Below are 27,556 nucleotides of genomic sequence, written 5' to 3'. Positions count from 1 at the left end.
GCAACAACTGCTGCACACAGGTGCTGTCCTCTGCAGTGATGATTCCATGGATGTTCTCTCTGAGCTCCTCACAACTCATATATATGCATCTGTAACTTCATCCCAAGAGCTTGGGTCCAGAAGACCTGAATGTGCGTTCTCTAGGGATTGTCCCATCTCTGCTTGTCCTCTATTTGTTCCAGTCCTGTCCTTTTCCTGTGCTGCAGGTTACTTGGCCAGCTGCGTGAGATGGAGACTGCTTTTGATGGCTTCTGGGAAAAACATCAGTTAAAAATGGAGCAATATTTACAACTGTGGAAGTTTGAGCAGAGTTTTCAAGAGGTATGATCAGATCCATGCTGCTGGTGGTGGAAGGAAGAGCTGGAGACGGAAAGGAGGGGAGATGAGAGAGGCTTTTGTGCTTTGTGTTTTAGGAGTGTTTGATTCCTGCTGCACTTCCTTGGCTCTGGCAGGGCTGGCGAGCTTGGGGAGACCACTGTGCTTCCTCATTCAGAGCTAATTTAGGTATCCCTGCCCTGCAGTCACAGAGATTTTGCTGATAGAAGCATCTTTGAGTGCAGTAATTAGATCTTGGACTGTAGTTTTATGCTTGGATTTAGCAGTCTTGGCTAAAGTGTGATTAACTTCAGTCTGAGAATGATTTTCTGCCTGTGCTTTGTATCCTCTTTGCAGCAGTCTTCTTCTTTGTGTCTAGGTCAAGAATGCCATTGAATTTCTCATGGGGCAGCAAGCAGAGCTGCCTGACACTGGTGACAGTGCCCTCCAAGTAAAACAAAGGCTCAAAGACTTGGCTCATTTCGATGGGATGGCTCAGGTGAGAGAATCTTTCATAAGAAAGAGGCACTGATGAAACACAAGAGGCACGTTCTGTGTTTGTGGTAGGAGGTGTTTTCTGACATTACCTGCTTCTAGTATGATCTGTTGGGAAGTGGCTGCACGAAAAGGATTGATTTTGTCTCTTTGCTGTGTGCAGAAATGCTGTGTTCGCTCTGCAAGCCAGAAACAGGCCATTTAATTATCGTAGTTAAAATAAATCGCTGAGCCACCAGGAAGATCTAGAGCAGATAAATGTCTGAACATAGGGGAGGCGTGGGATTTAATGAGCTGGAAGAAGAATTATTTATATGCGAAGTGCTTTAGCAGTGCTAATAGGCAGAGACTGGTTACCAGGCACATGGAGAAGCAAAAAAAGTTGCTATCTTGATGTGTCTGTGATTTGAACACAACATATGGATGAAGAAAGACTAAGAGATGCAGGGGAAAGAAGAGTGAAGAGAGATGATTCACAGGGGCCCAGTGGAGGATGTGACTTCTCTAAAGGGATGTGCTTGGCAAGCGGGTCAGGGTGAGTGGATTGATCCTGAAGGATCTGGAGCTAAGGCTTTCTGGCCGTTTGGATGAAATGTGTGTGAACAGAGGAGGAACAAAAGGCCAGGCAGGCAGGGTGCAACAGGACAGCAGTCCCAGCAGAAGGCCAGCCCTGGAGAAGACACAACCATTGCACTGACCAGCACCAGGCTTTGCTGCAAAGGCCTTAGTTTGTTTTCACCATAAACCTTAACTGCCCAAGTTGCCTTTATGTTTATGAGCACGGTGTGTTTAAACTGGACATGAGCCACAGGCTTTTATGGAGTGCAGTTCCTGGGATGGCAGCAATACGTTTCCAGCATTGCTAGTTTGGTGAAGTGCTCTTTTCTTCTTCATCCTCTTTTTGGATAGCAAAAGGGTTTTTTTTTCCCAGCTAATGGGTGGCATTTTATCCTGTGTAAGCCACCTATTCTGCCTGCTAATGGCAGTCATCTCTATGGGTACCTGAAATCTGGGAAAGGGGAATGGCTTTAACCTGCCCGAGGGGAGACTGAGATGAGCTCTTAGGCAGAAGCTGTTCCCTGGGAGGGTGCTGAGGCGCTGGCACAGGGTGCCCAGAGAAGCTGTGGCTGCCCCATCCCTGGCAGTGTTCAAGGGCAGGTTGGACACAGGGCCTTGGAGCAAGCTGCTCTAGTGGAAGGGGTCCCTGCCCGTGGCAGGGGATTGGGACTGGAGGAGCTTTGATGTCCCTTCCAACACAAACCGGTCTGGGATTCTGTGATGCTCTGATTCTGTGTTGTTATGTGTAGATATTTTGATATTCAGCAAGTGTGCAATCCATTCTCTTCCCTTCACTGAAGGATCTGATAGGGAAGGCTCAGGTGGTGATACTACACGGACACCAGCTAGCAGCAAACCATCACTATGCCCTCAACTTAATCTGCCAGCAATGCAACGAGCTGCGGCACCATTCCGATGTCTTGTCTGATGAGATCAAAAGGAAGCAGATGCGACTGCAGAAGACCCTGGATCTCCATACCCGCCTTCAGCAGGTAGAGTTCAGAGACACTGGGCCTAAGAAGCAGATATTAGCTTCTCCATGGGGTTAGCATCTCCACTTCTTAGCTGGGAGCATCTGAAAGTTGCACCTTTGATTCAGCAGTTCATAGTAGGAAAGTGAACCGTAGGGATTGGAGGAGTGCCTCACCCCTCACTTAGCTGGTTAAATTAGCAAACAGCTACCTGCTGTTGCTGTGAACAGTCAGCAGAAAGAGGTGAGCATCTCTTCAGAACACCAAAGTTCAGCTGCTGCTGTTGGTCATGATTTCATCCTGCATCCATCTGTTAATTGACTTTCGAGGTTTTTACACTGAATGCAATAGAAAGGATGCTTTTGGATAAATGCCAGCCTGTTTTTCTTAGAGATTTATTAAGAATGAGCATAGCTGACTGTAAAATGAGGTGGCAGATTGGTAGATAGGCACAGCTGCTGTGCGCTAGCATGGAAGTGGAGTCGTGGGGCTTCAAAACTCCTTGATCTCTTAATCGGCATCAAATACTCATTTAGGGAAATTCACTCTAATTAGGCCAGAAGGCACAGGGCTGTAATATGCTTGAGGCTATTAAGAGAAGCAGTGAGGTTTGGCCCTGTTCCATTTCACTGGTTTGGGGGACTTGAGACTTGTTTTACCTCTGTGTTCACCTCAGTATTGCGCTAATGTGTGGGGACAAGGCCATTCATTCCTCAGCAGCCTCTTGGCTGCAAGGCAGTGTCCTCTCCTGGGCTCCTGGCAGTCCTGGTTGGTGCTAGTGGGTAGCCCAGGGGCTCTGCTGGAGCATGCCATGGTCCCGCTCTCCATGGTCTCCCTTCCCGTTCACAGGTCCTCTTGGCTGCCCCATCCCTGGCAGTGTTCAAGGCCAGGTTGGACACAGGGGCTTGGAGCAAGCTGCTCTAGTGGAAGGTGTCCCTGCTGGATGAGCTTTAAGGTCCCTTCCAACCCAAACCATTCTATGATCTTCTCGTGCCTGTGTACATCACAGCATGTGAGTGCCAGCTGAACCTAGTGCCAATGTGCGTTAAATGTTGGAAGTTTAAAGTACGATTTGAAATCCTTTTTTTTCTTTATTTAAGACATGAATGCAATTTTCTTTGCTAATTTCTCACAGTTCAGGCCTGCACTGAGCCAGGCATTTACCACAAAACCCCTGCCTGTCTCCTTGTAAACTCTGTAGTGTTCCTTCAGCTTTCTGAGTTGGATGAATAAAGATCTGCTTATCATTTGGTTCAGCTGTGCACCAAGCAGTGCTGCTGTATCAGTTATAGCTCTGGTTTTACCCAATGGGGGTACAGCTTAGCTATGTTGAAGACCCTGCAGACAAAATGTGGCCTTTCTGTTAATCAAAACCCAATAGCTGCTGAGGTCTTTAGGAGTACTACTTAGCTCTGTGTTGAACATACAGATCTGGTAAATGAATTCTTCATGGGATCGCTGGTTAGCAGGGGTACTGCTGACTGTCCCGCTCCCTGTGCTGTCCCCAGGCTCTGCAGTGCTGTGATGAAGGTGCCTACCTGCTTGCCAACCAGCAGATGGATAAGTGCCAGTCTAAAGAAGGCGCTCAGAAAGCTCTTCAGGACATAGAAAGGTTCCTTGAAAGCTCTTCAGGCTACTTAAACTATGATCCCCAAGCCCTACACTGCGATTTTGAGTCAGTCTTAACATCAGAACTAAAGGTAAGCGACCCCTCCAGTTCCTTGTGACACAGTATAAAGCAAGTGAGTGGGATTGTCAGCTTTATAGTCCTCTGTTTGGGGTCAGAGTGCAAAACAGTGGTAGTTATTTGATCACAGGAGTCTCTCTCACTCTCTGCAGTGCCAGATACAGTCAGTGCAGGTCAAGCTTGAAAACGTCCGAAGCATGTTTGAGAACCGCCAGTCTTGCTTCAAGAAGCTGCTGGATAAACACGTGCGGCCCGTCCAATTGGTAGCCCCAAGGCCAGAAAATCCACCCAGATCAAAATCGCCTCTGTTCTCCCCTAAACACGGTAAAATATTTTACATTCATGGTGTTTTCAGATGGTATTTTTGCTTTTGGAAGAGTAAAGCTGAGGATGGTTTTGAGAAACCAGCTCAGCCGTGCTGGCTGATCCAGAGTTGTTGGGTGATGCTGAATGTATATGAGATGATTTATTGTCTTCCCAGTTTTGTGTCCTGCCTCATGTGGAATGCATTTTGGGTTCCCATACGTGTGTGAATAATAGGGCTGGTTGCTTGGTGTTTATTTTCACTTCCTACTCAGTGAAACAAGAGAGTTGTAAACAGCGTGTGCTTCCAGTTCTGCTTTACTAGCATCCTACTGAGCTGAACACTGGTGAATTAGTACTACAGGGAGAAAAGGCAAGGTTTATAAATGTATTAGCACACCTATTCTCTGTGACTATCTTGAGCTGGAGCTGACATGAAGTTAGGCTGATGTTTGTAAAGGAGCTTGGAGAGATGAGGAGCTCTAATCTCATGAACAGAACTGAGCTGCATGCTTAATTCCCTTTGATTCCTCAAGGATGTCTTCCTTAAATCCCAATTGTGGAATAATTAATACCCATAAAAGTACAGATTCTGGTTGAGCTGAGGGCACTGAATGTTCTGCCCTGCTTTTGGTAATGGGATGTGCCACAGTGTTAGCTTTAAATGATAACATTAAAGCTGCAATCCTTGGCAGTATTCTGAAGTAACATCCATGTATTTTAAACCAGAGACATGCTATGTTTTATGGGAATATTAAATTGGGTGATCTGACTGCAGAAAGCGATGAAACATTTGTGTTTTAACACAGAATTTTTATGATGAATTAGTGAATATTGGTATGGGGGACTGTAGCAGGTATCAAACAACAGTAAATGTGGCTCCAGTCCATAACGTGAATAGCCAAGCTAGTGGAGGGATGGAGATGAAAGTAAAGGCAGTGAGGGGCATAAACTAGTTGAGATGCAGGCCAGTGCAGCAAGTAAATCCAAGATTTCCTCTTCCCAGGCTGAAGACCATGCTGCCTTCTGATCCCTTTTCCTCAATGAGAGAAAGTGCTCTGGGTCTTTAAACAGGAGTTGCCCATTACCTAACAGCTTACCCAGCTTTCTAGAAACAGGAAAGCATTAGGGAGGAAATACTGACTTAAAGAGCAGGGGTAAATGGGTGGCCACCTCCGTGGGATGTTGTGAGACCATCATCAATTGGCTAGACTCATTTCATGCCTTTATGGGATGCACGTTCTTCTTGCAAAGGCACTCAGTTGCCTGCAAAGCACCGGTATCCTCCATTAATCCTCTTCCTGAAAGAGATGATCAAGTGTGTTGAAATGAGCATAGCCAGCAAGCAGGGAAAGACAAAAGGCTCCTCTTTGGAGAGATCATGCAGAGAGAGCATTTAATAGGACCCCTGTTTGATACAAAACATCAAACTGCTGCGGGCCTGCTGGCGTGATGTGCAGTGTCAAAGACACATGCTGGGCTCTGATGGGAGTGCTTTGAGATGGATGGGTTTTATGGCATGGATTGAAACCAAACCACCTCCGAGCATGGTACTTTTGTCCTCTTTTTCTTTCTTTCCTTTGTTTCTCCCCCCACACCCCTTCTTTTTCTGTCTGAGGACAGATGCTTCCTCTTTCATCTCTACCTTGGATTTGAAGCCTGTCTGATAGATGTGGGTTTAGTTTTGAAACTGCTTTTTTTGTGGGGGAATGAAAGAGTAAAGCTGCCCTATCCTGAGCCATAAAACATAGTGAGGTGTGCAGAAGTGGTACAGGAAGCTGCAGCAGAGCCCTAGTGATGGAGTAAATTCGCTCCTGCAGCAGAACACCGAGCTACAGCTGATGACCATCTCCTGTCTCACTTCCTATCGGTTGTTCCCTTCCTCCCAGTGGGACCACTGGCAAGTCCTTGCTGCTTTTGGGTCTTTCTGTCTGTGATGGGTCACACCACAATGCATGCTTCCAGTCTGCTCTCCAGCACCCACATCTCTCTCCTTTCTCATGTGGTGTGTTTACACGTGGAAGTCTAAGGCCTTGTGGTGTGATAATGCATCATAGCTTTATCTTACAGCAGCCCTATGTGAAGATGGGGGCCCTGTTTTCCATGAGGGCTTGCATTCCTCTGCATCCATTTTTCTCCCTACATACTCTGTTTAACAAAAGATGGCTCTTCACTGTCAGCCCTCTCCAAACCTTCAGTGTAGACACAGCTGCTGTTGCATTTGTATGTGCTGTGATGCCTTTTTCACCCTAATGGAAAGATAGTTCATTTGTCCAGTTAATTCTTTGTTTTTCCTTTTCTAGCCTCTTTTTTTTCTCTCTGTAAAGAAGGTGAATGTTGCACATCAGAATATGTTCAGTTTTGGTCCATCTCAGAATTTGGTGCAGCCGCTGGCATGTGGAGCTGTCACTGAGGCTAGAGAAATCCATTATTGCTGGTTTTTGTTGGGGAAAAAGAGCCTTTGGGCAAAGAGTTGTGACATTTACTACTCAGGATTAAGAAGTATTTGAAAGATGCTGTATAAGTATTACAAATCATAGTTAGTTATTAACAATAGCAATAAACTCTTCTAAGGTGGAGAAGCAGTTTATACAGCTGAGCATCTTGCCCCGCAGTCATAAAAAGACTTTAAACCAGTATCCCAGTAGGCTCCGTTTATACCAGTAGGTGCTTCATCCCTGGCAGTGTTCAAGGCCAGGTTGGGCAGAGCCTTGGGCAACATGGTCTAGTGTGAAGTGTCCCTGCCCATGGCAGGGGGTTGGAACTGGATGTTCTTAAGGTCCTTTCCAACCCAAACCACTCTGATTCTCTTATTCTATGATTCTCTTCCTAGCTAACTAACTATTCCTTCTTAAAACACATCCCACTTTTCTTTGTGACTTACTAGTTCCCGTGTGAGCTATCTCCTTTGCTATAGATGCACATGACACCTTTATGTTTTCTTCTGCCCAAGGTGTGGATTTTAATTCCAGTTTGAAGTTTTCATTTGATCTGTCTCTCCCTGGGAAGAAAACATCAAGAAAAACCCCAAGTTCTCGCAAGGTAAAAACTGTTCATGAAATCTGAATGTGTTTTATGCACTGAAGAGCTGAAACCCTTCTAAAAATTGGTTGTATTTAGGCTTTGGATTTGAGGATGCTCTTTTTTGTTTCCTTTAGAAACCCAAACAAACCCTAAACCCTTTCATATCCATATGGTTTAGTTGGATTACTCCAGTACCTGAGATCTATCTGGGATTGTTTTTCCAAGTCACAGAGACTGATTTCCTGTGTGTTATTCCCTGGATTTGCTCTTTGTATAGCAGAGGTGTCTGTCACTGGACAGGAAAACTGCCCATCTGCTGATGTTTCTCCTATGAGCTACTGAATTACGTTACCAGTGTTCCCAGCTTTTATGTAGCGAAGCATTTTCTGGGAATATTTGGCTGTCCATTATGTTCTATGCCCTCTAAAAGCTGTATGTTGCAAAGGTTTTCTTAAAAGGAAGCGTATTCCATCCTTTCCTTAAGAGTTCCTGTGCCAACATCAGGGGCTGGGCCCATCCTGGCTCTGCATGACCTCCCTGCAGCTCTTCCCAGTGCATCCCATTTCTCTTCCAGATTGAAGTCATGCACGACTACCAGGAAAAACGGAATTCCTTGCAGTATTTTATTTCAGACAGTGATGACAACTTAGATATACTAAAAGGGTAAGTTTTAACCCCGTTTGCATCACTCAACGTTGACGCTTACTTCTGGCCAGTCCTTGCCCCATCCGTGGCTTCCTCCAACCGGATGTAGGGCTCACCTCTTGTGCTTTTACCTGTTTTATCATCCCTGTGTTGGTTGTTCAGGAGGTCACGCTATGGTTTGGGCCGGTTGAGCTGCGCCGTGGGGTTTTTCCGCACATAAAGATGATAGAATTCTCTTTCTTTCTGTATTTTAGCCATGTCATAAATGAGCTTATAGAAACGGAGAGGGTGTACGTGGAGGAGCTCTTCACGGTTTTGACGGTGAGTCACTTCTTCAGGTTGCTCATTACAGTTCCCTGGTGGCTTGCACAGAACAGAACCTGCCACCCTCTCAACCCAAGCAGAGATGTGGTGGGGCAGGTTTCCACCAGACTGTCAGATCCCAAGCTAGTTATAAATGTTCATGGTTTTCCTCCTTAGGCTTTCTTTGTTGGAGGCATCTGCAGGAACAGTTGGTGTCAGGATGAGCTTTTCATCCAGAATGAGGGAGAAACCTTCTGTTTGTACACAGAGGCACTGGTAATTTATCAGTGCCTGGGGAAATGTACAAAAAGCTGTGATTTTTGTAACTATTCCTTCATTTTCTTTACCTTTTGGAGGCAAGGAAGCTTGTGTTTTCTTCTTGGGAGAATCCTCTCCTGAGTTTGTGAACATAGAATGCACGTTTCTTTAGAAACCAGCTTATAATTTCTCATCCTGCCATTTTAGACACTTCTAATGTATTCCAGTAGAGCTCTTGCTGATGGCCAAACCAAGCTGGCTGTTAAATAGCTCTCTCCCTTCATGTTTAACCCAGGAACAAGCAGGGTATAAATCTGTCAGGCTCCAGGTAGTTACATGTCATTGCTCTGCACTGATGTTTGTTGTGTTGAACCATGCTCTGTGTGATAAAGCAGTTGGCAAGCGCACAGATTTATTGCTGTGCATATTGAGTCTAGATAGAGAAATATGGACAGATAGACTAAAGCTTTCTGAAAATAGTGTTTCCTTTAAAGGGGGCAGCCTGCTTGCGGTGGGTAAATATAAATGACTAATTTTCCAGTTATCTTCTCCTGCATCCTTAATCAACTACAAAATGCCTGCTTGGTGTAAGGAATACTGATTCCAACCACAGTGAGTGTGAGAGATTAATTTGGAAGGCCAGAGAAGATGTGCTGTACATACTGAATAAATTCTTACGAACATTCTTGCTGCTCATGTTAAAAGGGCTTCAGTTCTTAGTGTGGCTTTAGTTCCCTGTGCAATGCTTAGTGACTAGTGTGGCCAGCTTGAGCTGTGGCTAATGGCCACTTCATGTCTTCTTTGTGGTGATGGTCCTGAGCTCTGGCCATGCCTTCTCCCTACCCTACAGTTAGGGTGTTTACCCATTTTGGTGATGTTTTTGCATTGGTGTGATGATGTGATGTTACCAAGGGGAACTTGGCATTATTTCCTACTTCCACCCAACAGTTCAGAGTGCAGTGGTGTGGTTTCCAGCTCCTCCCTGGTTTGGGAGGCTGTGATATCAAGAGGGTTAGGGAGCCACAGAGGACAGAGATCGCGAGGCATCGAGGAGTGCAAGACCCTAGTGCTCAGCAGGTCTTACACAAGAGCAGGAAGCCTGTTGATTTTGATACATGATCTCAAGCTGTCTCTGCCTTGTGACAAGCCACCTCCTGCACTGGTTCTCGTGAGGTTGTGTGTAACTGTATACCCCAAACATGTTATCACTCCCCTGTTCCGTGGTCATAGCAGCAGATGTGTTCAACCCAGACAAGTGTTCCTCTGGGAGCTCTCCCACAGCCAGGCCATAGCAAGGAGAGAGCGGCTGAGGTTTGCCTTTGGTAAATAAAGAGCATCTCTGCAGTGCTGGCCAGCCCCATGGGAGTCATCCTAAGCCTTTCCCTGCTGAACCACAACTGTTGTTCCCAGGGACTGAAAGACAGGGGTTTGGATGCAAAAATAGGGAAATAAAAGGGTTGTTATATGTTGAAACAAAGCAGATTGTACTGAAAGTCTGTTCGTGTCCCCTTTTCGTCTGCCTTCGAGGAGATGACAGGCCAAAGCCTTACCAACTGAGTGATGAGCCCCTTTTGCATCCCGCAGGGCTACAGAGCTGAGATGGATAACCCTGCCATGCTCATCCTCATGCCTCCTGTGCTGAGGAACAGGAAGGATGTCCTCTTTGGAAACATGCCTGAGATATACGACTTCCACAACAAGTATGATGCTGGCTTTATTCCCATCTGTATCAGACTGATTTCCTAGACAATTCGGTACCCAAAGCGTACCTTGCTCACCGCTGCATTTTGCCTCTTCTCCCATCTCTTGCAGAATTTTCCTGCACAGCTTGGAAAGCTGCCTGGGAGCACCCGAGAGAGTGGGATTTTGTTTCCTAGACAGGGTGGGTGACTCATTTTCACATATAAAGCAGGCTGGAAGGCCAATGTTTCTCCTGGTTTGTCGTACTCTGAGACATCTCAGTTATGCCAGTTGAGCGGGATGCCTCTGATGCACACCACCACCAGCAAGACTGGGAGCGTGGGTGCATGGCCAGCAGCAGATGGGGCGAGCAGCAGTCGTGACTACACTGTGGTCTGCTGTGATTCCCAGCAGTGAGGTGTTTTAACCCAAGCTCTGTGACTTTTAGATGTTGAAGCTGGCAACAGAGAGAAAAGCAAATGTACAGCTTGGGTGTTCGTGTGGTTTGGCTGCCCAGCAGGCTTTGTGCATGTGAGTGACTTGCCTTTTGGCTTCCCTTGCAGAGAGAGGATTTCCAGATGTATGAGAAGTACTGCCAGAACAAGCCCCGGTCGGAGTCCCTGTGGAGGCAGTGCTCCGAAAGCACCTTCTTCCAGGTGAGCTATTTGTTCCCATTGAGCCAGGCATTATCCTGGGGCACTCACTTGTCCCAGACACCCTCCTCAGCATCCCACGTGTTCTGTTTACTGCTGCATGGATACCTCACAAAGATGGCAGTTGGAGTTAATTGTATACAAGGATTTTAAGGGAAGTCCATTCTTTATATGATTTTACATGTTTTAATAAAACTCCTTTACTTCCAGGCAGCATATGACTTTTTTACATGAAATCTTTGGAGTCATTAAGCCATGCTGTTGGAATCATAGGATCATAGAATGGTTTGGGCTGGAAAGGATTTTAAGATCATCCAGTTCCAGCCCCCTGCCATGGGCAGGGACATCTCACACTAGACCAGGTTGCCCAAGGCTTTGTGCAACGTGGCCTTGAACACTACCAGGGATGGGGCAGCCACAGCTTCTCTGGGCACCCTGTGCCAGCGCCTCAGCACCCTCACAGGGAAGAACTTCATCCTTATCTCCAACCTGAACTTCCCCTGTTCCAGTTTGAACCCATCACCCCTTGTCCTATCACTACAGTCCCTGATGAAGAGTCCCTCTCCAGTCTCCTCGTAGGCTCCCTAGGAATAACTGGTAGGAATAACTACTGAATTGGTTCAGAACTTACTCAGAATTCTTTGTTCCAGGAATGCCAAAGAAAACTAGAGCACAAACTTGGGCTGGATTCCTATTTGCTCAAACCAGTGCAGCGCCTGACAAAATACCAATTACTTCTGAAGGTATTTCCTCTTCTGTGGTTAAAGGGCATCAGGAGATGATAGATTTGTTTGCCGCTTCATTTTCCAGTTGAAGGTTACCTGTAAATCAGCACCAAGCTCTAGATTACATGTTGCTTATCTTAGGAGTGATTTTCAGTGAAGATGAAAACTCACAGAGCTGAAAAAGGAACAAGTGCTTTGAACAAGCCATTCTTTAAGGGGAGAAAGACTGAATCTGTTCAGAGACGCAAAATGATAGAAACACTTCTAAGCAAACGGAATCAGAGGTGATCATAAGAGTGTGATGAATGAAATACATGAGGCTGATGCATCTCTTCTCCTCGAGTTGTTACAGTGCCTGTAGTGTTTAACACATTTATTCTCATGTCCCCTGTCTGAGGCAAGGCAGTGCTGTTATTCCCACTTGGTGAAGTGGCAATAACACTGGGGTGGTGGCTTCTGAACCCCACCTCTTGAATGAGAGATGAGCACACAGGAAGCTGTAAGTGGACACAGGAGATCAGAAATGAAAGTAGTTTTATATCAGTGGTGTAATTCCCTAATCTGCCTTCCATTTATTCACTTTAAGGCTCTGGGTTTTATAAATTCTCTTCCTTCTGTTTGCTGCAACCTTGTTTGAAGGCATATTGGCAGCTGATGGAAAACCTGAGCCTCAATTCCCCTTTCTTACCAAGCAGGACAACACAACACAAAGAGCTCAGATGAGCGTGATGCTGTTTTATACCCTGACACCATCCTTAAGAAAACCCAGCAAAAAAGGGCCATGCTTCAGTGCTGTGTCCCACACCTCATACTCATTGTAGTTTAGTGTGAGTCTTGTTTCTAATGACATGACAAAAGAAACCCAGGCAGCTCTTGGGCACTGGAAACCTTGGGCGAGATGGCAAAGTCTGCTTTGTTCAAGTGCAAACCTGTGCTCTTCCGTTCCTATTTTCAGGAGCTGCTGAAGTACAGCACGAGCTGTGATGGAGTTCAGGAACTTCAGGAAGCTCTGGTTGCAATGTTGGATTTACTAAAGTCGGTCAATGACTCCATGCATCAGATTTCAATAACAGGATATGATGTGAGTAGACCCGGGTGATGAGAGATGGGATGATGCGTTGGGAATAGATAGAGTCCCAGAATGTATGAGCTAAAAGCTGTATTAGAAGACCTACAAAGTGAATGGGGTGATAGAGCTCTTGCAGGTGACAGTTTTCCATGTGATTTGGGAAAACAGGCACATCCAAAGGACCTATCCAAACCGCATAGTGCCCACATTTGCCACCTGGTGGCTCTTGAGAGTATTTTCCAGCATGCATCTTAGTTCTGACCTGGGATGTCTTCATTCAGCATTTAACAAAATACTCCTTGAGGTTGATTTTGACCCCTGCCTGTTGAAGTGGTTGTCTTCCCTAGGGCTTCAGGGAAGGGTGAGTGCTTGGCTTTCTAAGCTGCTGGTCTCAGTCCTGGCCTCCGTGAGAAGTCCGTCTTCTGAGACCTCAGTTCAGGCTCCAATGTCATCTGCCCTCTCCCACTGATGTAGCCCTTGGTCTGGACTTCCATAGGATATGAAGAGCTTTCCTATCTTCCTAGTTTTCTACTTACTGACTTGCATCCCTTTACACAAGACTAGCCACAGCCCTGCGTCCAAGACCTCTGCTTCCCTGCTGGCACCATGCCCTCACTCCCAAAACATCATCTGATCTTTCCAGGAAGACCTATTCTTAGAGCAACGTGCCTTGGAACAGAGCTGGCCCCATCACCTGCCATTGTTTGGCCAGTCCTTATGTATCAATTGATGGCTTTTTCTTGCTTGCTTTTATTCCTCATGCTCTCCCCAGGGTGACCTGAGCGAACTGGGGAAGGTGTTGATGCAAGGATCGTTCAGTGTTTGGACAGGACACCGGAAAGGCCCCACAAAAATGAAGGATCTTGCCAGGTTCAAGCCAATGCAGAGGCATCTCTTCCTGTACGAGAAAGCCTTGGTCTTCTGCAAGAAGCGAGAGGAGCACGGAGATGGATATGACAAAACCTCATCTTACAGTTTTAAGCACTTTTTGAAAGTAAGGACTTTTTACTTGGGGCCATTGCCATGTCTGTTGTAAACCAGGAGCCCTGCAGACCCAGAGAGTGCTTTTCCTCTACCACAGTGGTTTGTTTTCTGCTGTTAAGGGCTGTAATGCCCCATATGAAAGTGCTGTGTCCATGGTTGTACTAAGCTGTGAGGACACCCATAGCTGAAGCAGCAGCTGGGAGAGCCTGTGGTCTTTGGAGGCACAAATGTGATGGGATCTGTCAGGGACGTGGAGCTGTGGGCAAGTCCCAGGGATGAGAAGGTGCCTTTCCCACTGCCCTAATCTGCTTTCCAGGCTTGGATACAAGGGCATGAAACCAGGGAGGCCCTTTGCATCTTCCATCTGGGAAGCTCCTCATGCTCCTGGTCCCCAGGGCTATCTCTTGGGCTGGGGTCTGCCTGGCTGCTTGGGAGCCCTATTTCCCAGCCAAGAGCATGCAGATAAGTCTTCTTCCTCTCTCATTGCCTTTCTCCTTTGGCAGGCTCTAACCGCAACTAAAAGTACAATTATCAGATGAAGAGCAAAATATAAGGGGCATAAACCCCTGTTAGCTATAAATGCTATTATCAATGCAAATCCCAAACTCCTCCTCCAAAATGGACCTTCTGGCATACTGTGTGTGATGAGCACTTCTAACATCTTGATAAATAAACCCCCAATATGGATTTATCTTAAAATGGGGGAAAAATGGCACTTGGAGGCTGAGCCCTCAGAGGCTGCAGGTCCCTCATCTAGCAGGGTCTGGGAAGGAGATGCCACGAGTAGTCAGAAAGCAAAATAGATGCGTCTGTGCATGTTACCCATCGTGTATTAAAAGCAAATCCCAGGCCATATGTTAAGGTACTTCAATGTTTTCCCCAAACTGCATCATTTTCCTTCTGGAGATCTTGTTTTCCCTGGAGTACTTGTTTTACCAGACGTGGTTTTGAAAGAACTGAAGAGGCAGATTGGGGAAAGCCTGCTTGGAGGAGAAAACCCTGCCTTAGAAGTCCAGGCAATGTGGCCAGGTTTTGCTTTGCCTCAAGAGGGCTCATTTTCCAGCTGTTTGTGGTGCCACATGGAGAAGTTGGGGTTAGAGAATCCATGGATGCTGCGGGATTGCATCCGCACGAAGCCATTTTCAGAATTGCTGTCCTGAAGGCAGAATAATTTCTCTGGAATGTGACATTTATTTGATTCATGGTCATATCAGGGAATTGTTTTTCATTGCAGGAATGTTTTCTTGGGATTCAGATTTAAAGCAAGCTGTTGGGTAGAAGCTGTGTCACTGGATGTCCGTAACACAAACAACAGAACCCCTTAGGACAGTATTTGACACGCTATGTAAAACATCCAGTGGTCAATAGCTCTTCAGCTGGGATTCAGTAGCTTACAGGGTGCAGGTTCATAGCTCACTGTGATGGCAAGGAAATCAGTGCCATATACTACCACGGCAGAGGATGCAGATGAGCTTTACACTGACCCAGCATGGTCTGCACTGCAGTGAACAACAGATTACTGAGGACAGTAAATCCTGGCCAGAGGGAGGAAACTGAATTTCCAGTTCCACTAACATGAATGAATAGACCTTAAACATGTCTGTTCCTGACACTTTTCTTCACTTCCTCATAGTGGATCATTAAAACTTCTAATACCTTGATGCCTGGGTAGTGATGCTGGAGCTTCTGTAGAAACTGCTGCGCTGAACAAGATGCACAGTGCTTGCAATGACTGGATGCAGTGCTCTCTAGGCTGCCCTTTCTGCATCCTTTCTAACACTGTCTTTTAAGTTTTCTAGGTTTTTATAAAATCAGCATGAAGCCTGATGCAGCTTCCTAAGGCATCATGGCACTACACTGCGGATCTCTAGGCTTAGGTCAGAGACTGAATGAAGTTGACCTGAAACTCCTGAAGGACCTAAGGGTGTCACAAATGGGGTTTAAAGGTTGCTGAAGGAATGAAACATGAAATTAAAGGGAGAAAATAATAACATGGCAGAAAAAGAATGTATGTAGAACAATAATGTGCCATGCATTGATAGAGCTTCATATACCCCGTCTGAGAAATTGCATGCTGGAAGTGGTATGAGATGACTTTTCAGTTTGCTCGACTGACTGCCGAATGGAAAGTCCCCTGAGGTTCATTGGTTGGTTTCAGAAAGCATTTGCAAGTACAGCAAGCTGGTGGGAAGTCAGATAATGACTTTCAGTTGCTCCTGAAATGAAAGTTGATGGAATGTGTTAAATAGGCTGAAAACGGGTTTGTTTGATGTGCTGGAAAGAGCCTGGGTTCGTAGGGAAAAGGGAGAGGTTTTGATTTTGGGGTTCTTTTGGCTTTGCAGATGAATGCAGTTGGAATAACTGAGAACGTGAAAGGAGATCATCGGAAATTTGAGATCTGGTACAGTGGGAGAGAAGAGGTCTATGTCGTGCAGGTCGGTAGCTTCAGATACCGGGATATTTGTGCATGCTCTCAACAATGTTAAAGAAATGCCTCCCATTGATCTTTATGGCATTATCAGCCATTTAACTTGTATTTCTTCTTCCTCATTCACAGGGAAGCTCTTCCCTGTGAGGGTGTTGGGACATGGGCACAGGGTGCCCAGAGAAGCTGTGGCTGCCCCATCCCTGGCAGTGTTCAAGGGCAGGTTGGACACAGGGGCTTGGAGCAAGCTGCTCTAGTGGAAGGGGTCCCTGCCCGTGGCAGGGGTTGGAGCTGGAGGAGCTTTAAGGTCCCTTCCAAACCAAATCATTCCATGATTCTATAATTCTCTGTGCTCTGCTACAATTAGATGTCAGAACTACTCCCAGAGCAAAGTCTTAGCTTCCATGGTGCAATTTCCAGTAGTCTTTTGACTTACCTACAAAATAGTAACTCAACCAGATTCCTTCCTGTTTGCTTTGATTTGTTTTCTTTCCTTTTGTAGCATTTTGAATAGAACTCTATGATGATGGAATGTTTGTCTAAGGGGGTGTTCAAAGGAAAACCCATAGCTTTCATTGATATATTTTTTCCTCTGTGTTACAAAACAGCAGCCAGCTTACATTCATAAAGCAGTTGCACGTAGCCAAGTATATTCAAAAGGCAGATTTGGCCCTTCAGGTATTTTGTCAGAGGTACAATGCATGCACACGTGTGCTATTGCTGCACTTCTTGTGTTGTACTGACGGCTCCACAATTTCCACTGTGTTTCGCCTTTGTAATGAGGATCATCAGTTTTAAAAGGTCAGGAATGGTTAAAATTTAGTGGTGGCTTTGGATAAAAAGAGATTTCGGATAATTACAGCATAGAAAAGTAAGGTTCTCTACAAACATTATAATGGATGCCTCTTCATTTTCTCTTCTTCCAGGCCCAGACAGTAGATCTGAAGATGGCATGGTTGAATGAAATCAGAAAAATCTTGTTCAAGCAGCAGGAGCTTATAAAAGGTACCTTTTTGACCAATTTCTCTGTGGCAGAGCCTTCCCTATTTTCACATTGCTGATCTTCAAATCCACTCATTCTCACCAGAGAATTGATTTTCAGAAGCAGCCTAGCAGTGAGATACTGGAGTGAAGTCTTACACAGGGAAATAACATAACCTGGAGCAGTTGAGGCCAGGTGCTTATGTGAAAATGAATTACAAAAGTGCAATTTCACATTTGTTATCATAGGCTTAATTCAGCAAATCCATAGCAGATGCCTAGTTTTAAGCATATTATAATTTTCAGTAGCTTGCTCGCTATTGAATTTGTGCTAAGATGCCATCTTAATCATAACTAAGTCTGTGCTTTGCCAGAGTCCCTGGGTCTGTTTTTCTCTAAACAGAACTCACTGGGGTTGTATAAAAGGTCTGACCTTTAAAACAATGCTTCTAGACTGATGGTTCCTAATGAAAGAATTGGATGTTAAGCTGGTGTTTGTCCTCCCTGCAGTGGAGAAGCAGCAGCCGGGTTTGTGCCCAGACCAGCTCCCGCTGTCCTCCCAGCTGAGTGATGGGTGAGTCCCATGAGCAACTGTTCTTCCCCTCCTCAAAAAATGTAAACCAGACCCCCTGCAGTCCTCATCCAGCTCTGGGACAGAAGCACAAGAGGGATGTGGAGCTGTTGGAGTGAGGCCAGAGGAGGCCATGGGGATGCTGCGAGGGCTGGAGCAGCTCTGCTCTGGAGCCAGGCTGAGAGAGCTGGGCTGGGGCAGCCTGGAGAAGAGAAGGCTCCTGAAGGGGAGACCTGAGAGCAGCTCCAGTGCCTGAAGGGGCTGCAGGAAAGCTGGAGAGGGGCTTGGGACAAGGGATGTAGGGACAGGCCAAGGGGAATGGCTTTAACCTGCCCGAGGGGAGACTGAGATGAGCTCTTAGGCAGAAGCTCTTCCCTGTGAGGGTGCTGAGGCGCTGGCACAGGGTGCCCAGAGAAGCTGTGGCTGCCCCATTCCTGGCAGTGTTCAAGGGCAGGTTGGACACAGGGGCTTGGAGCAAGCTGCTCTAGTGGAAGGTGTCCCTGCCTGTGGCAGGGGTTGGAGCTGGAGGAGCTTTGAGGTCCCTTCCCTCCCAAGCCAGTCTTGGATTCTATGATGTACTGTTATTATTTCTGACCCTGTTCTATAAAAGCTCATGGATTTTACGTTCATTCATAAAACCAAGCTAAGTTTGATTTCTTTTTCGTTCCTTTACTTTTCTGTTTGAACCCCTCAGAAAGCAGCAGAGAGCCTCCATAAGCTCAGAAGAGAATGACTCAGAGCGCACCAGCCCAGTGATGCTTGACAGTGGTCTCCCGTCCCCCCAGAACAAGCCCAACAGAAGTACGGACCCTTCCCCTTCCTTCGGGCCATGCTTTGCAGGTGCTGGGGTACCCCCAGCCTGAGCTGCACGCTGTCTTGCAGGCTGGCCAGGAATGTCCCAGTCCTTGGAGATCTGCGAGGGGCTGGAAGAGTGGTCCGGTAACCAGTACCTCTCCAACTGCTCAGACACCGAAGAGGAGGATGGGAACCAGCTGGTTAGTACCAGAGATGCCATAGTCCCAGTGCCGGGGTGCTGCTTTGATTATCTTGCTTTGTTTTGCTTCACTGCATAATGGATGTGTCTCGTCCAGGACTCTATTTCCCACATCTCAACGTGGGGAATGGGGAGATGTCTAAGCCGCAGCTTGAAGTAATTTCTCTTAAGGTGGCTGATAGGGCTCCATTGCGTTCCCTGAGGCAGTCAGGAATAACAGCTGTGTGATAGGAAATGCAGCTAAATAAGATCATTTTGTCTTACTGCCACAGTCTCCCGGAAGGTACAAAGCCCTTGCAGACTGCAAGAGGAGAGGATCAGAGGACCTGCTGGTGAAAAACGGGGATGAGATTCAGCTCTTGCATGAAGATGGTGAGGGACAGTGGTAGGTATTTTAAGATGACTTTGCCTTATCTCTAAGAGAGATACAGGCAGTGCTGTGCAGCCTCTCTTGCCTGGTGATACACTCATTGCAGCTTCTGATTCAGTTTTAGACTGTTCCAGAAAGCTGGAGAATTCATTCCCTTGCCAAGACTAGAGGCCATATGCACTGGCTTGGCTGGGAAAACATGTGAGGACCTCTCTTGCCACGGGTGATCTCTGTTTTACCAATGTCTTCACAGCCCTGCTTCATGATGCTTCAAGGTTGAGCTCTGTGCCCACCCAGCTTAGCTGCTGGCTGTGTTCCTCTGGGCTTATCAGTAGTAATATTGAGTAATTGCAGGATCTTTTCCTCCCTCAAACAGCTGTATGAGTGTTAACCTGTTAATGGCTGTGGACCACCATCCCTCTGCTGTATTTAAAGCTGTGGCTCACAAGATGACAGTGCTGTGAGGGTTGCCTGGGCAGTCATCATAGCCAGGCTTCTGCCTGTTGAACCATCCTTGTCTCTGAGGACAATGTGCCCTCTCCTGATTATTGTGGCAATTTGGCTGGTTTCTGGCTCTCCCTTCCGGGGTGATTCCTGACTAGCTCTCATCAGCCAGCCCAGGCTCTTGGTAGGGGAGCGCACAGCATGTTGAGGCCGTGTTTGAGATGTGGGAAGGGTGATGTTAGCAGGAGCCTGGATCAGATTGGCCCAGTCACTAGCCCATAAATGCACAGACATGGAGCCCTGTGGAGGATTTCTGGCTGACATCTTCAGCCCTTGCACTTCAAGGGCAGTTAGAATGGAATGAATGAAATAGTAACAGACTATTTTAGTGGGAAGAGACCTACTGTGATCATCTGGTCCAGCTGCATTCTGCAGAAGCAGGTTGCTGTTAGCAAAAGCCAGATGTAAGGCATCTCAGTTTTGCTGGATGCTCACCACCCCTCATGGTGTTTTTGGCCAGTGCCAAGCAAAGATTTCTCATAGATTTCTCATACCAAACTTTTCTGTTAGCACATATTTCACTGCATGAGACAGAGGGATGTCAATTATGAGCATGAGTATTTCCATCTGCCTCAGTCTTGGCTTGAATTTACTTGCAGTATCCTGATTAAATCCATCCCACCAGTCTAGCTCAATAACAGCGAGGCGAGGGAAGTTATTGCCCTTGGCTCCATCAGTAGTCAATAGAAGAAAACTGGTACCTCTGGAGGCCTCAGGCAGAATAATGTGTGCTCTGGAGAGCCTTGTTCCTCTCCATTGACTAGAGAGGGGCCCAAGGCACCTGTGCCTATGTAGGCTTTTTAATTAGGTTCCTATATTTAGGTGAAAAGAACACTTTAAATGCACACCCAGCTCCTGTTAAAATGCTTCCCTGCTTTGAACACAATGTTGGTCGCACCCAGCGTTGTGTAGTGTGCCCATATTGAGCTGCTCCTGGGCTGGTTTGCTGCTTTTCCTAACGCCGTTGTCGTTCCAAGGTTGGTGAAAAACCTCAACAGAAGAAAAGAAGGCTGGATTCCTGTGCACAGCCTGCAGCTGGTGGTCGGCGACTGCAGATTTCGGAATGCCAAAGTCACAGGTATCATGTAGCACGCCTAGCAGACGTGTCTTGTAACTCCAGTCAGGTCTTTTAAGCCATTCGCATTACACTTGATGTACTAAATCCGGCTGCATATGCCTCTGCAGGAAAAACCAGCAAGCAGCTGCTCCCGAAAGCCTGCAAAAGTAGTCAGTTAAGCTTTTATTTTGCTGTTTGTTAACACCTTAAGACACTTACGTGACTTTAGGCACTAGTACATTAAAAGCAAGCATTTAAATACGTAGATTTCTTTGCAAGAGCGCTGGGTGGAAGATCGGGGAGAAGAGATGGAGTCTGAGCAGGGATTCCCGGGACTGCTTTGCCTCCTCGCTGCTGTAGCTCAAATCCCATGGGAATAGGAGGTGTCTAGGCAAAATCTCCTCCTGCTGCCAAAGATGCCATGGCCTGACCCCCAGCACTTTAAGGGCAATACTTCATTTCTGCAGCCTCCCTTTGCCCTCATTGCTGCCTGCTTGTTAGAAGAGCATTTGTGATAGACAGGTTACCAGGTTTTGGCAGAAGGCTTCTAGTCTCAAAAATCCTATTGCTCATTTTCTAGCCATAAATGTACATAGAAATAGGCAGGGAAGCATAACAGAGGACACAAGAAAATGCCTTAAGAGCAGCCTGTCGCCCTTGCTGTGTATCACCATCACCGCTCCATGTGTTGCCTCATTGCCATGCTGTCCGCTGGAAACGGGAGACCAGGGTTTGCCATGGGAGAAGCTCGGAAAACCCACATAGATTTAGTCCAGTTAAAATAAAGATACACTCGTTTTGACCACGTGAAACACATTTTGCAAGTAGAGTTCTTTTTGAATACGTCCTTTTTGTCAGAATCTATTGTTTCGTTGAGCATGAAGGAAGCCTTCTTAAAAGGCTTAAAATCCCAGTCAGCTAGTGATGCTTTTCCAGTGTATTTCAGTGACATTCTTCTTATATAGGAAGGTATTTTCTATCCCCTTTGATGCAGGGCAATTGAATTTCACAGATTAGAGGTTTTCTGACTGTATATAAGGGGTAGCTTGTAGTGCAATCTCAGCGGGGCTGAGAGGACTCCCCTTGGCACACTCCCACCCTGGAGTACTGTGTGTTGTCTTCTCAGCAAGCCTGGGTATCACATCTCGCTGAGTCCTGGACCAGAGCCTGGGCAGGAGTGTTCTCCAGCCATAAATTCATCTAGAAAACAGGGTGCTGGCAAACTTTGAACACTGATGTACTTTTTCAGTGGTTGTATCCCCCAAAGCCTAGAGACTCACAGCTCCAGGCTGCTTTATAATGTTGCTGGATGAGGATTTCACAGGGCAAACCCACAGAGAGCTCCTCCTGTGAGTCTCAGGTGCTTTGCAGTCATGTTGCACTGGGCTCTGTTTTCCCTGTTAAGATGAAGCCTGTTCTCTCTCCCTATTGCTGATGGTGTATGCAGTCTCCAGGCATGATTCTCATTTTACATGCACTCCAGGCAATATTGTAGGATGAGGTAGGATGTTTTCCTAGAGCTAGTCCTAGAGCTTTTCAGTGACGTGTCCTTATAGCCATAATGTACTTGCACTCTGAAAACTGATTTTCAAACAGTACCTTTGCATTTAGCAATTCCCTTTCCTCTATGGGCTGGTCATTTTATACTGCAGGTGACTTTGTCCCACTGCCTGCTCAGGGATGCAGTCTGGATTAGGCTCTTTCCTGCTTCTTCAGAAGATGGAGCTCTTGCCCCAGTATAGCAGAGGTAGAATTAGGCAGCCAAGCTTGTAGAGCAAAGTAGGGGCAGGAGGGAGCACTGTAGCCCTCAGACATTAATAGTGCTGTTTTGCATGTAAGCAGGGTAAGCTTGATTAACATGTTGAGTCCCCAAGAGCTTAGAGCGTGCTGGGGTCACTTCAGTGCTGGGATAGATGCAGTCTTGGCCCTTTATAGGGTAGTTGCTCTGTTATTGCTCAGCTCCAGGTCCCCACAATAAATAGAAATCTATCTCCAATGACAGAATTTCACAACCAGAATCCATACAGACCTGAGATGTGAATGTTTTTCAGTGCAAAGCCTTTAGATGAATAGATGAAATGGTTCTCTTACCCTGACATATTTTCTTACATTTATACTGAGGCCCTAACAGAAAGCTCCCACCACAGGATGGCTGATACCCACACGCTTCCAAGCTGTTCCTCTCCCCTCTTGCAAATTATCCCGGTGTTGAGCCAGTACAAACCGTAATGAAGTTGCAGGGAACTTTCTGCTGCCCAGTTTAAGTTATCAGGTGTGTATTTGGTCAATGCCCTGCTCCCCTACCATTGCCAGCCTTGCAAATCCACCATGCAGCCTGTGTGCAGAGCTCAGCTTGAAACACCCAAACGCATCCACAGGTGATTTCTCTTCCTTCCCTCACATGGTTGCACAGATAAATGTCCTTATAGATGAGTGGTTACTATTGGCAATGCCATGTAACTGTTGATAAAGAAAGCATTTTGATGCATATCTCCTTTTGCAAAGGAGGAAACCTTATTAAGCTTTATGTACATCTTGGCTTGCATATAAGCTATGAAGCTGTTTGGATGGAAGATAGCTGGCTTGGAGGTTGTTTTGAAAACCACTTCTTGTGTGCCTCTTCTGAGAGGAGTCCTTGGTGCTTTCTTCTGAATAGATTTATCCTGTCTCCTGTGTGAATCCATGGTGGATTTTTTTAGGGGAGAAGGAAGAGTAAAATAGAGCCAAAGCATTTGCAGCTTTTTTCACCTGGCCTTTAGAAGCTGGGTAGAGAGAAGGGCAAGCATCCAGTTTGCACACGCTGCGTGGAGGTTGCATGAGACTGGTTTATTTTAGAGAGAGCAGGAAATAGAGTAGCCTGAAAAAAAACAGGAATTCAAATGAAAAATGGGAGCAGTGATAAACGCTTTTGCTTATTATATATATAAAAGAAATATTGCTACAACTTCCAAGTTCTTTTAAGCAGCAAAACACGTTCCATGGCGGGATTTGACTAAAGCCCCAAGGCAGGGAACATTCAGAGCAGGTACGGGAGGATGTTCCATGCTAAGGGGCACGCACCTACTTGACTTAAGGAGGATGCAGGCTCCTGTTCTACACGCCAGACCCTCTCCTAGCTTCTTTTAACACCCCACTTGCTAAATCATCTCTTCCAAGCCTTAAGGGGATCCCCTGCATGTGCTCTTGCCATAAAGCTGAGTAAAGGTTTCCCCCACTGGTAGTGCCTGAAGGTCCAAGCTTGCATGTCTTCTGCTCCTGCTGGCCAGGGCGGTGGGGATCGAGTCTGCTGAGCTTGAGGAAGCCCCTTCTGCAGCCTGAATCTGCCCTATAAGGGTGTCAGAGGTGGCTGATCTCTTGAGCTCCTGTGAGCTGGCATGAGCATGTTGGCTGAAACGCACCAGTTTTGCCTAAGTTCCACTTAAGATGCCATTTGTAGCTTTGCAGATGTAGCACAGCTCTTTGCACTAGAACTCATGCACTTTAACATGCAGCCACAGGCTTTTGTATGTATGCGGGGTCCATTAGAAGTACTGTTGAGTTCTTTTGGGCCTTTGAAACGTAAAGCAGGGTCTCCTTGTCCAACCCAATGCCAGCCAGCTTTGCAGAACGGCTATTTCCTAATGCTGTAAAAAAGCCTGACTAAATAAGGAGTCTAGAGAAGACACTGGCTGGTCACACTGTGATAATCAAGTGATAGGTGATGGAAATGAGTCAAACCCTGTGGTCCTGCCCTAGGCAAGGCTCTCACTGAAGCAAGTGAGAGTTCAGCTTGTAAGGAGAGCCACAGGAGAGCACTTGGGTTCTTTACGCTGTACAAATGTTACGTGATTGCAGGGAACAATGTATTTCACCGAATAAGATGCTTTAATATTAACATCATTCTTCATTACTTTATAGATGCCGCCCTGTGTAACACAAGAAAGTTTAGTTCCCCTTGAATTAAGGGTGAACTAGTAGCATCCCATTTTCGATGCTCTTTGGAAGCTTTCAACTAAGTGTTACAGAGAAATAACACAATAGTTGGAGTTGTCCTGTACTGTTCATCACATTCACAGACCTCCACAGCTTCATCTGCACTGAACGGGACCGGGGTCCTAAGCAGCTTCTCATAGTCATCAAGGAAGCCATTTCTGCTCTATCCCTTTGTTCTTTCCTCTCCTCTGGAAAGTACAGTGTTTTGTTCATTTTACCTGCTGTTTTCCCATGGCATTCATCACGTTTCATCAGAAAAGTACACTACAGTTCCCTGACACTTTGTTTAGATGCTTGAAATTTCCTCTACAGGTTGAAGGCTTTACCTCCATATATTAGCTGACCACTGCTGAAGTTGCAAATAAAAGAGTTGAGGTTTGGTAAACCAAAAACCCATCACCACCACAAAAAAAAAATAGCAAACAAAGCAGCTCTGTGTCCTGTTGGATTGAGTTTTATGGCTGGGTTTTTCTTAGCTGTGTGAATGTAATGTTCTGTAAGAGCATCATCTGGCTGACTCACACATGAAGATGCAATAACACTCAAGATCGTCTTTTTGCACTTAGGGCCTGACTCCAGCCCCTTGCAGTCAGCCCCATTGATTTCAGTGAGGTTTGGATCAGGTCAAACTGACAACTCAGGGTTGTCACCAATCACTTAGGGTCCCAAAGCATCCCAAGGCTGAAACCTGTATTGAGCAAGTGTTGAAGTTTACATTAAATGTATGTACTTTTGGAACACGTGCCATAAATCCAAGTTAAATGTCCATGTTTGCACTAAGGATGTTCTTGTAATTAAGACTGTACTTTTCAGCATCTTTGACAATAACGTATCTATTGAACTTTTGAGAAAGAAAACAGCATCTTGAACACTCACCGTTTAAGTTGGTGTTTCTTTGTCTAGTTTTGCTTTTGTAGAACATAGGTACAGGTGGTTTGAGTTTTAAGCAGATGTGTGCAAAGAGCATCTGACTGTGTCGAGAGCAGGGTTAATAGTTTGCATGTGGTAGTGAATTTGCTCTGTCCTGTCAAAATGAAACGCTTTATACCATGGACTGAAGGGGGACCTTGATGATCTGACTCTGATTTGTGATCCAGGGGTTCTTAGACGCAGTCCCACTCTGTTAAGTTCAAACACATTGGCGTTGGGTTATTTGGTGACCTTATTTGTATGGGGGAATCAGTGACCCACTTGATGGCTGTGGATGCCCGAGGGGGTTCCCCACCACACTGGCACTCAGCAGTGGGCTGGTTCCAGTTTGGGTGGCCAGTGTTGTGGGTAACCCCCATACACGCTCATAGATGTGATCAGTTGAGTATGGACTGAGCAGGAACGGGAAAGATCCCAGTGTTCTTCAGCCACTGGCAACCACAGCAGAGGGTTTGAAGTCACTGATGGTTGTTTCCAGCCACATCAAAACTGGTCACAATGCACTTGATAGGTGGAAAACCAAGAGTGTCTGCAATGACTCTTGGGGCTGTTATGAGTGGTAAGGATTCTTGTGGTAAGAGTACACGTTTTGAGGTACCACTGTAAATACTTGTCTCAAACATAGCACACATTGCATATTCGATGGTTTTAACCTTTTTTGTCTTCCATAGTTTTAAATCTGAGCTTTTCCTAATTTATGAGGTTGATCAGTTCTGCCAATCTGAATGTACAGTCTGAGGTTTTTAACATTTGAAACTTTGCACACGACATGGTACCTTACCTTAAGTATGCTGTTGAAGTAGGCTCTTCGTGTATAGGGGTAAATCACAGTGGAGAGTTTTCTCTGACTGCAAGTTGAAATTAACTATATTGTATATGTACCTGTAAAAAAATGTGTTAAATCTATATTTAAAGATTAAAAACTTGTTAAATAAATTCATCTGGGAATATGCAATTCTGTCCCAATAGAACCTCTGGTATGGAATTTGAGGGGAAAAAAGTGATTCTCACAGTATTGGTTTTATTTAATTTCTTTGGAACAAATATAACCTCTTTACATGCATTTTGGTTTTGAAATAAGCAGTGGGGGATGATCCGATTAGCTTCCTGCTGGATGTAGTGGCAATGAAATTGGGAGAGGCACCTTAGTGTTCATACCAGCATCTGAAATAGCAGCTATTGATATCCTGCCCTGGCTCAGGGGTTCTCCATCACAATCCTGCATCCCAGCACTGGTCCAGGCTGGGGACCATGGGGCCATACTCATGGTGGGGTATACTGGGGTTATAGGGGTAGCAGCAGCCTTGTTGGAGGGGTTGTGGGGGACACATCTCACCCAGTGGGAGGGAGGCGACCCCTGTCAATGGGGTTCTGCCTCTGGAGACATGGCCTGGTCCTGTGCATGGTGGCTGCAATGAGGTGAAGCCTGTGCAGAGCTGCACATCCATGCTGGGGCACCATGATGCGGTTCCACAAGGCAGTGCTCTTCCCTGTGCACCCCTGCAGAGTTTTCCATGGAAGGAGGTACGAGATGAACCAGCACTGATCAGAGGTAACCTCCATTCCTCTGGCATCACTCCCTCCCCTTGAACTAAGCCCACTTGAATCAGCCTGACAGAGGACCTCTGCCCATCATAGCCTTTCCATGGGATGCCACATTCCTCTCCATGTGTGTCAGTGCCATTGCCCACCCCAGGCACAGGGCAGGCACCTCCCAGCAAGGTTTCTGTTCAGGCTGGGGTGTCCCGCACTGTCTGCACTCAGGGGACATCCCACAAGCTCCATGGGGAGGGCAATGCACCGTCTCCATCAATGCAAGCAGCATCTATGGCTGCAGCCTCTTAACATGATTAATCTGGAGACCAAGACAGGTAATGAGCACTAAGCAGTTCTCTTCATAATGCTGACAAGGCTTAGCAGAAACCATTAGCATAAAGCAGGCCACTACCTTTAGATGAGTTTTATCCAGGTTTTAGGTCATTTATACAGCCAGTTTTATGCCATCCTAAAGCAGGAGGAGCATTTCTTACTGCCTGTGATCCATCTGGGCTTTGTTCATGTGAAAACATCTGGCCAAGAGCG

General features: G+C 46.2%; 1 protein-coding gene across 3 annotated transcripts in view; it reads left to right on the top strand.

Annotated features, from left to right (window-relative positions):
- The window catches only part of ATP11C (ATPase phospholipid transporting 11C), a 120,164-nt gene extending 93,754 nt beyond the window's left edge, over nt 1-26,410 (top strand). For all 3 annotated transcript variants that reach the window (XM_062627400.1, XM_062627396.1, XM_062627399.1), the window contains 22 exons: nt 207-321; nt 695-814; nt 2,169-2,360; nt 3,848-4,039; nt 4,179-4,350; nt 7,283-7,371; nt 7,928-8,016; nt 8,253-8,319; nt 10,144-10,259; nt 10,372-10,441; nt 10,803-10,895; nt 11,543-11,635; nt 12,573-12,698; nt 13,459-13,680; nt 16,013-16,105; nt 17,022-17,100; nt 17,587-17,650; nt 18,342-18,448; nt 18,530-18,642; nt 18,914-19,026; nt 20,493-20,593; nt 24,470-26,410. In XM_062627400.1, the coding sequence (XP_062483384.1) occupies nt 207-321; nt 695-814; nt 2,169-2,360; nt 3,848-4,039; nt 4,179-4,350; nt 7,283-7,371; nt 7,928-8,016; nt 8,253-8,319; nt 10,144-10,259; nt 10,372-10,441; nt 10,803-10,895; nt 11,543-11,635; nt 12,573-12,698; nt 13,459-13,680; nt 16,013-16,105; nt 17,022-17,100; nt 17,587-17,650; nt 18,342-18,448; nt 18,530-18,642; nt 18,914-19,026; nt 20,493-20,593; nt 24,470-24,510 (2,467 nt within the window). In that variant the 3' untranslated portion in view covers nt 24,511-26,410. The remainder of the gene's footprint in view (nt 1-206; nt 322-694; nt 815-2,168; nt 2,361-3,847; nt 4,040-4,178; nt 4,351-7,282; nt 7,372-7,927; nt 8,017-8,252; nt 8,320-10,143; nt 10,260-10,371; nt 10,442-10,802; nt 10,896-11,542; nt 11,636-12,572; nt 12,699-13,458; nt 13,681-16,012; nt 16,106-17,021; nt 17,101-17,586; nt 17,651-18,341; nt 18,449-18,529; nt 18,643-18,913; nt 19,027-20,492; nt 20,594-24,469) is intronic.
- The last annotated feature ends 1,146 nt before the right edge of the window (nt 26,411-27,556 follow it).

This window comes from Pezoporus occidentalis, unplaced genomic scaffold (genome assembly GCF_034315485.1).
Source record: "Pezoporus occidentalis ecotype Australia unplaced genomic scaffold, CSIRO_AGI_Poc_V1 ctg30, whole genome shotgun sequence".
Lineage (NCBI taxonomy): Eukaryota > Metazoa > Chordata > Aves > Psittaciformes > Psittacidae > Pezoporus > Pezoporus occidentalis.
The sequence above is the reverse complement of the archived record's forward strand: the minus strand, read 5'-3'. Positions and strand labels throughout refer to the sequence as shown.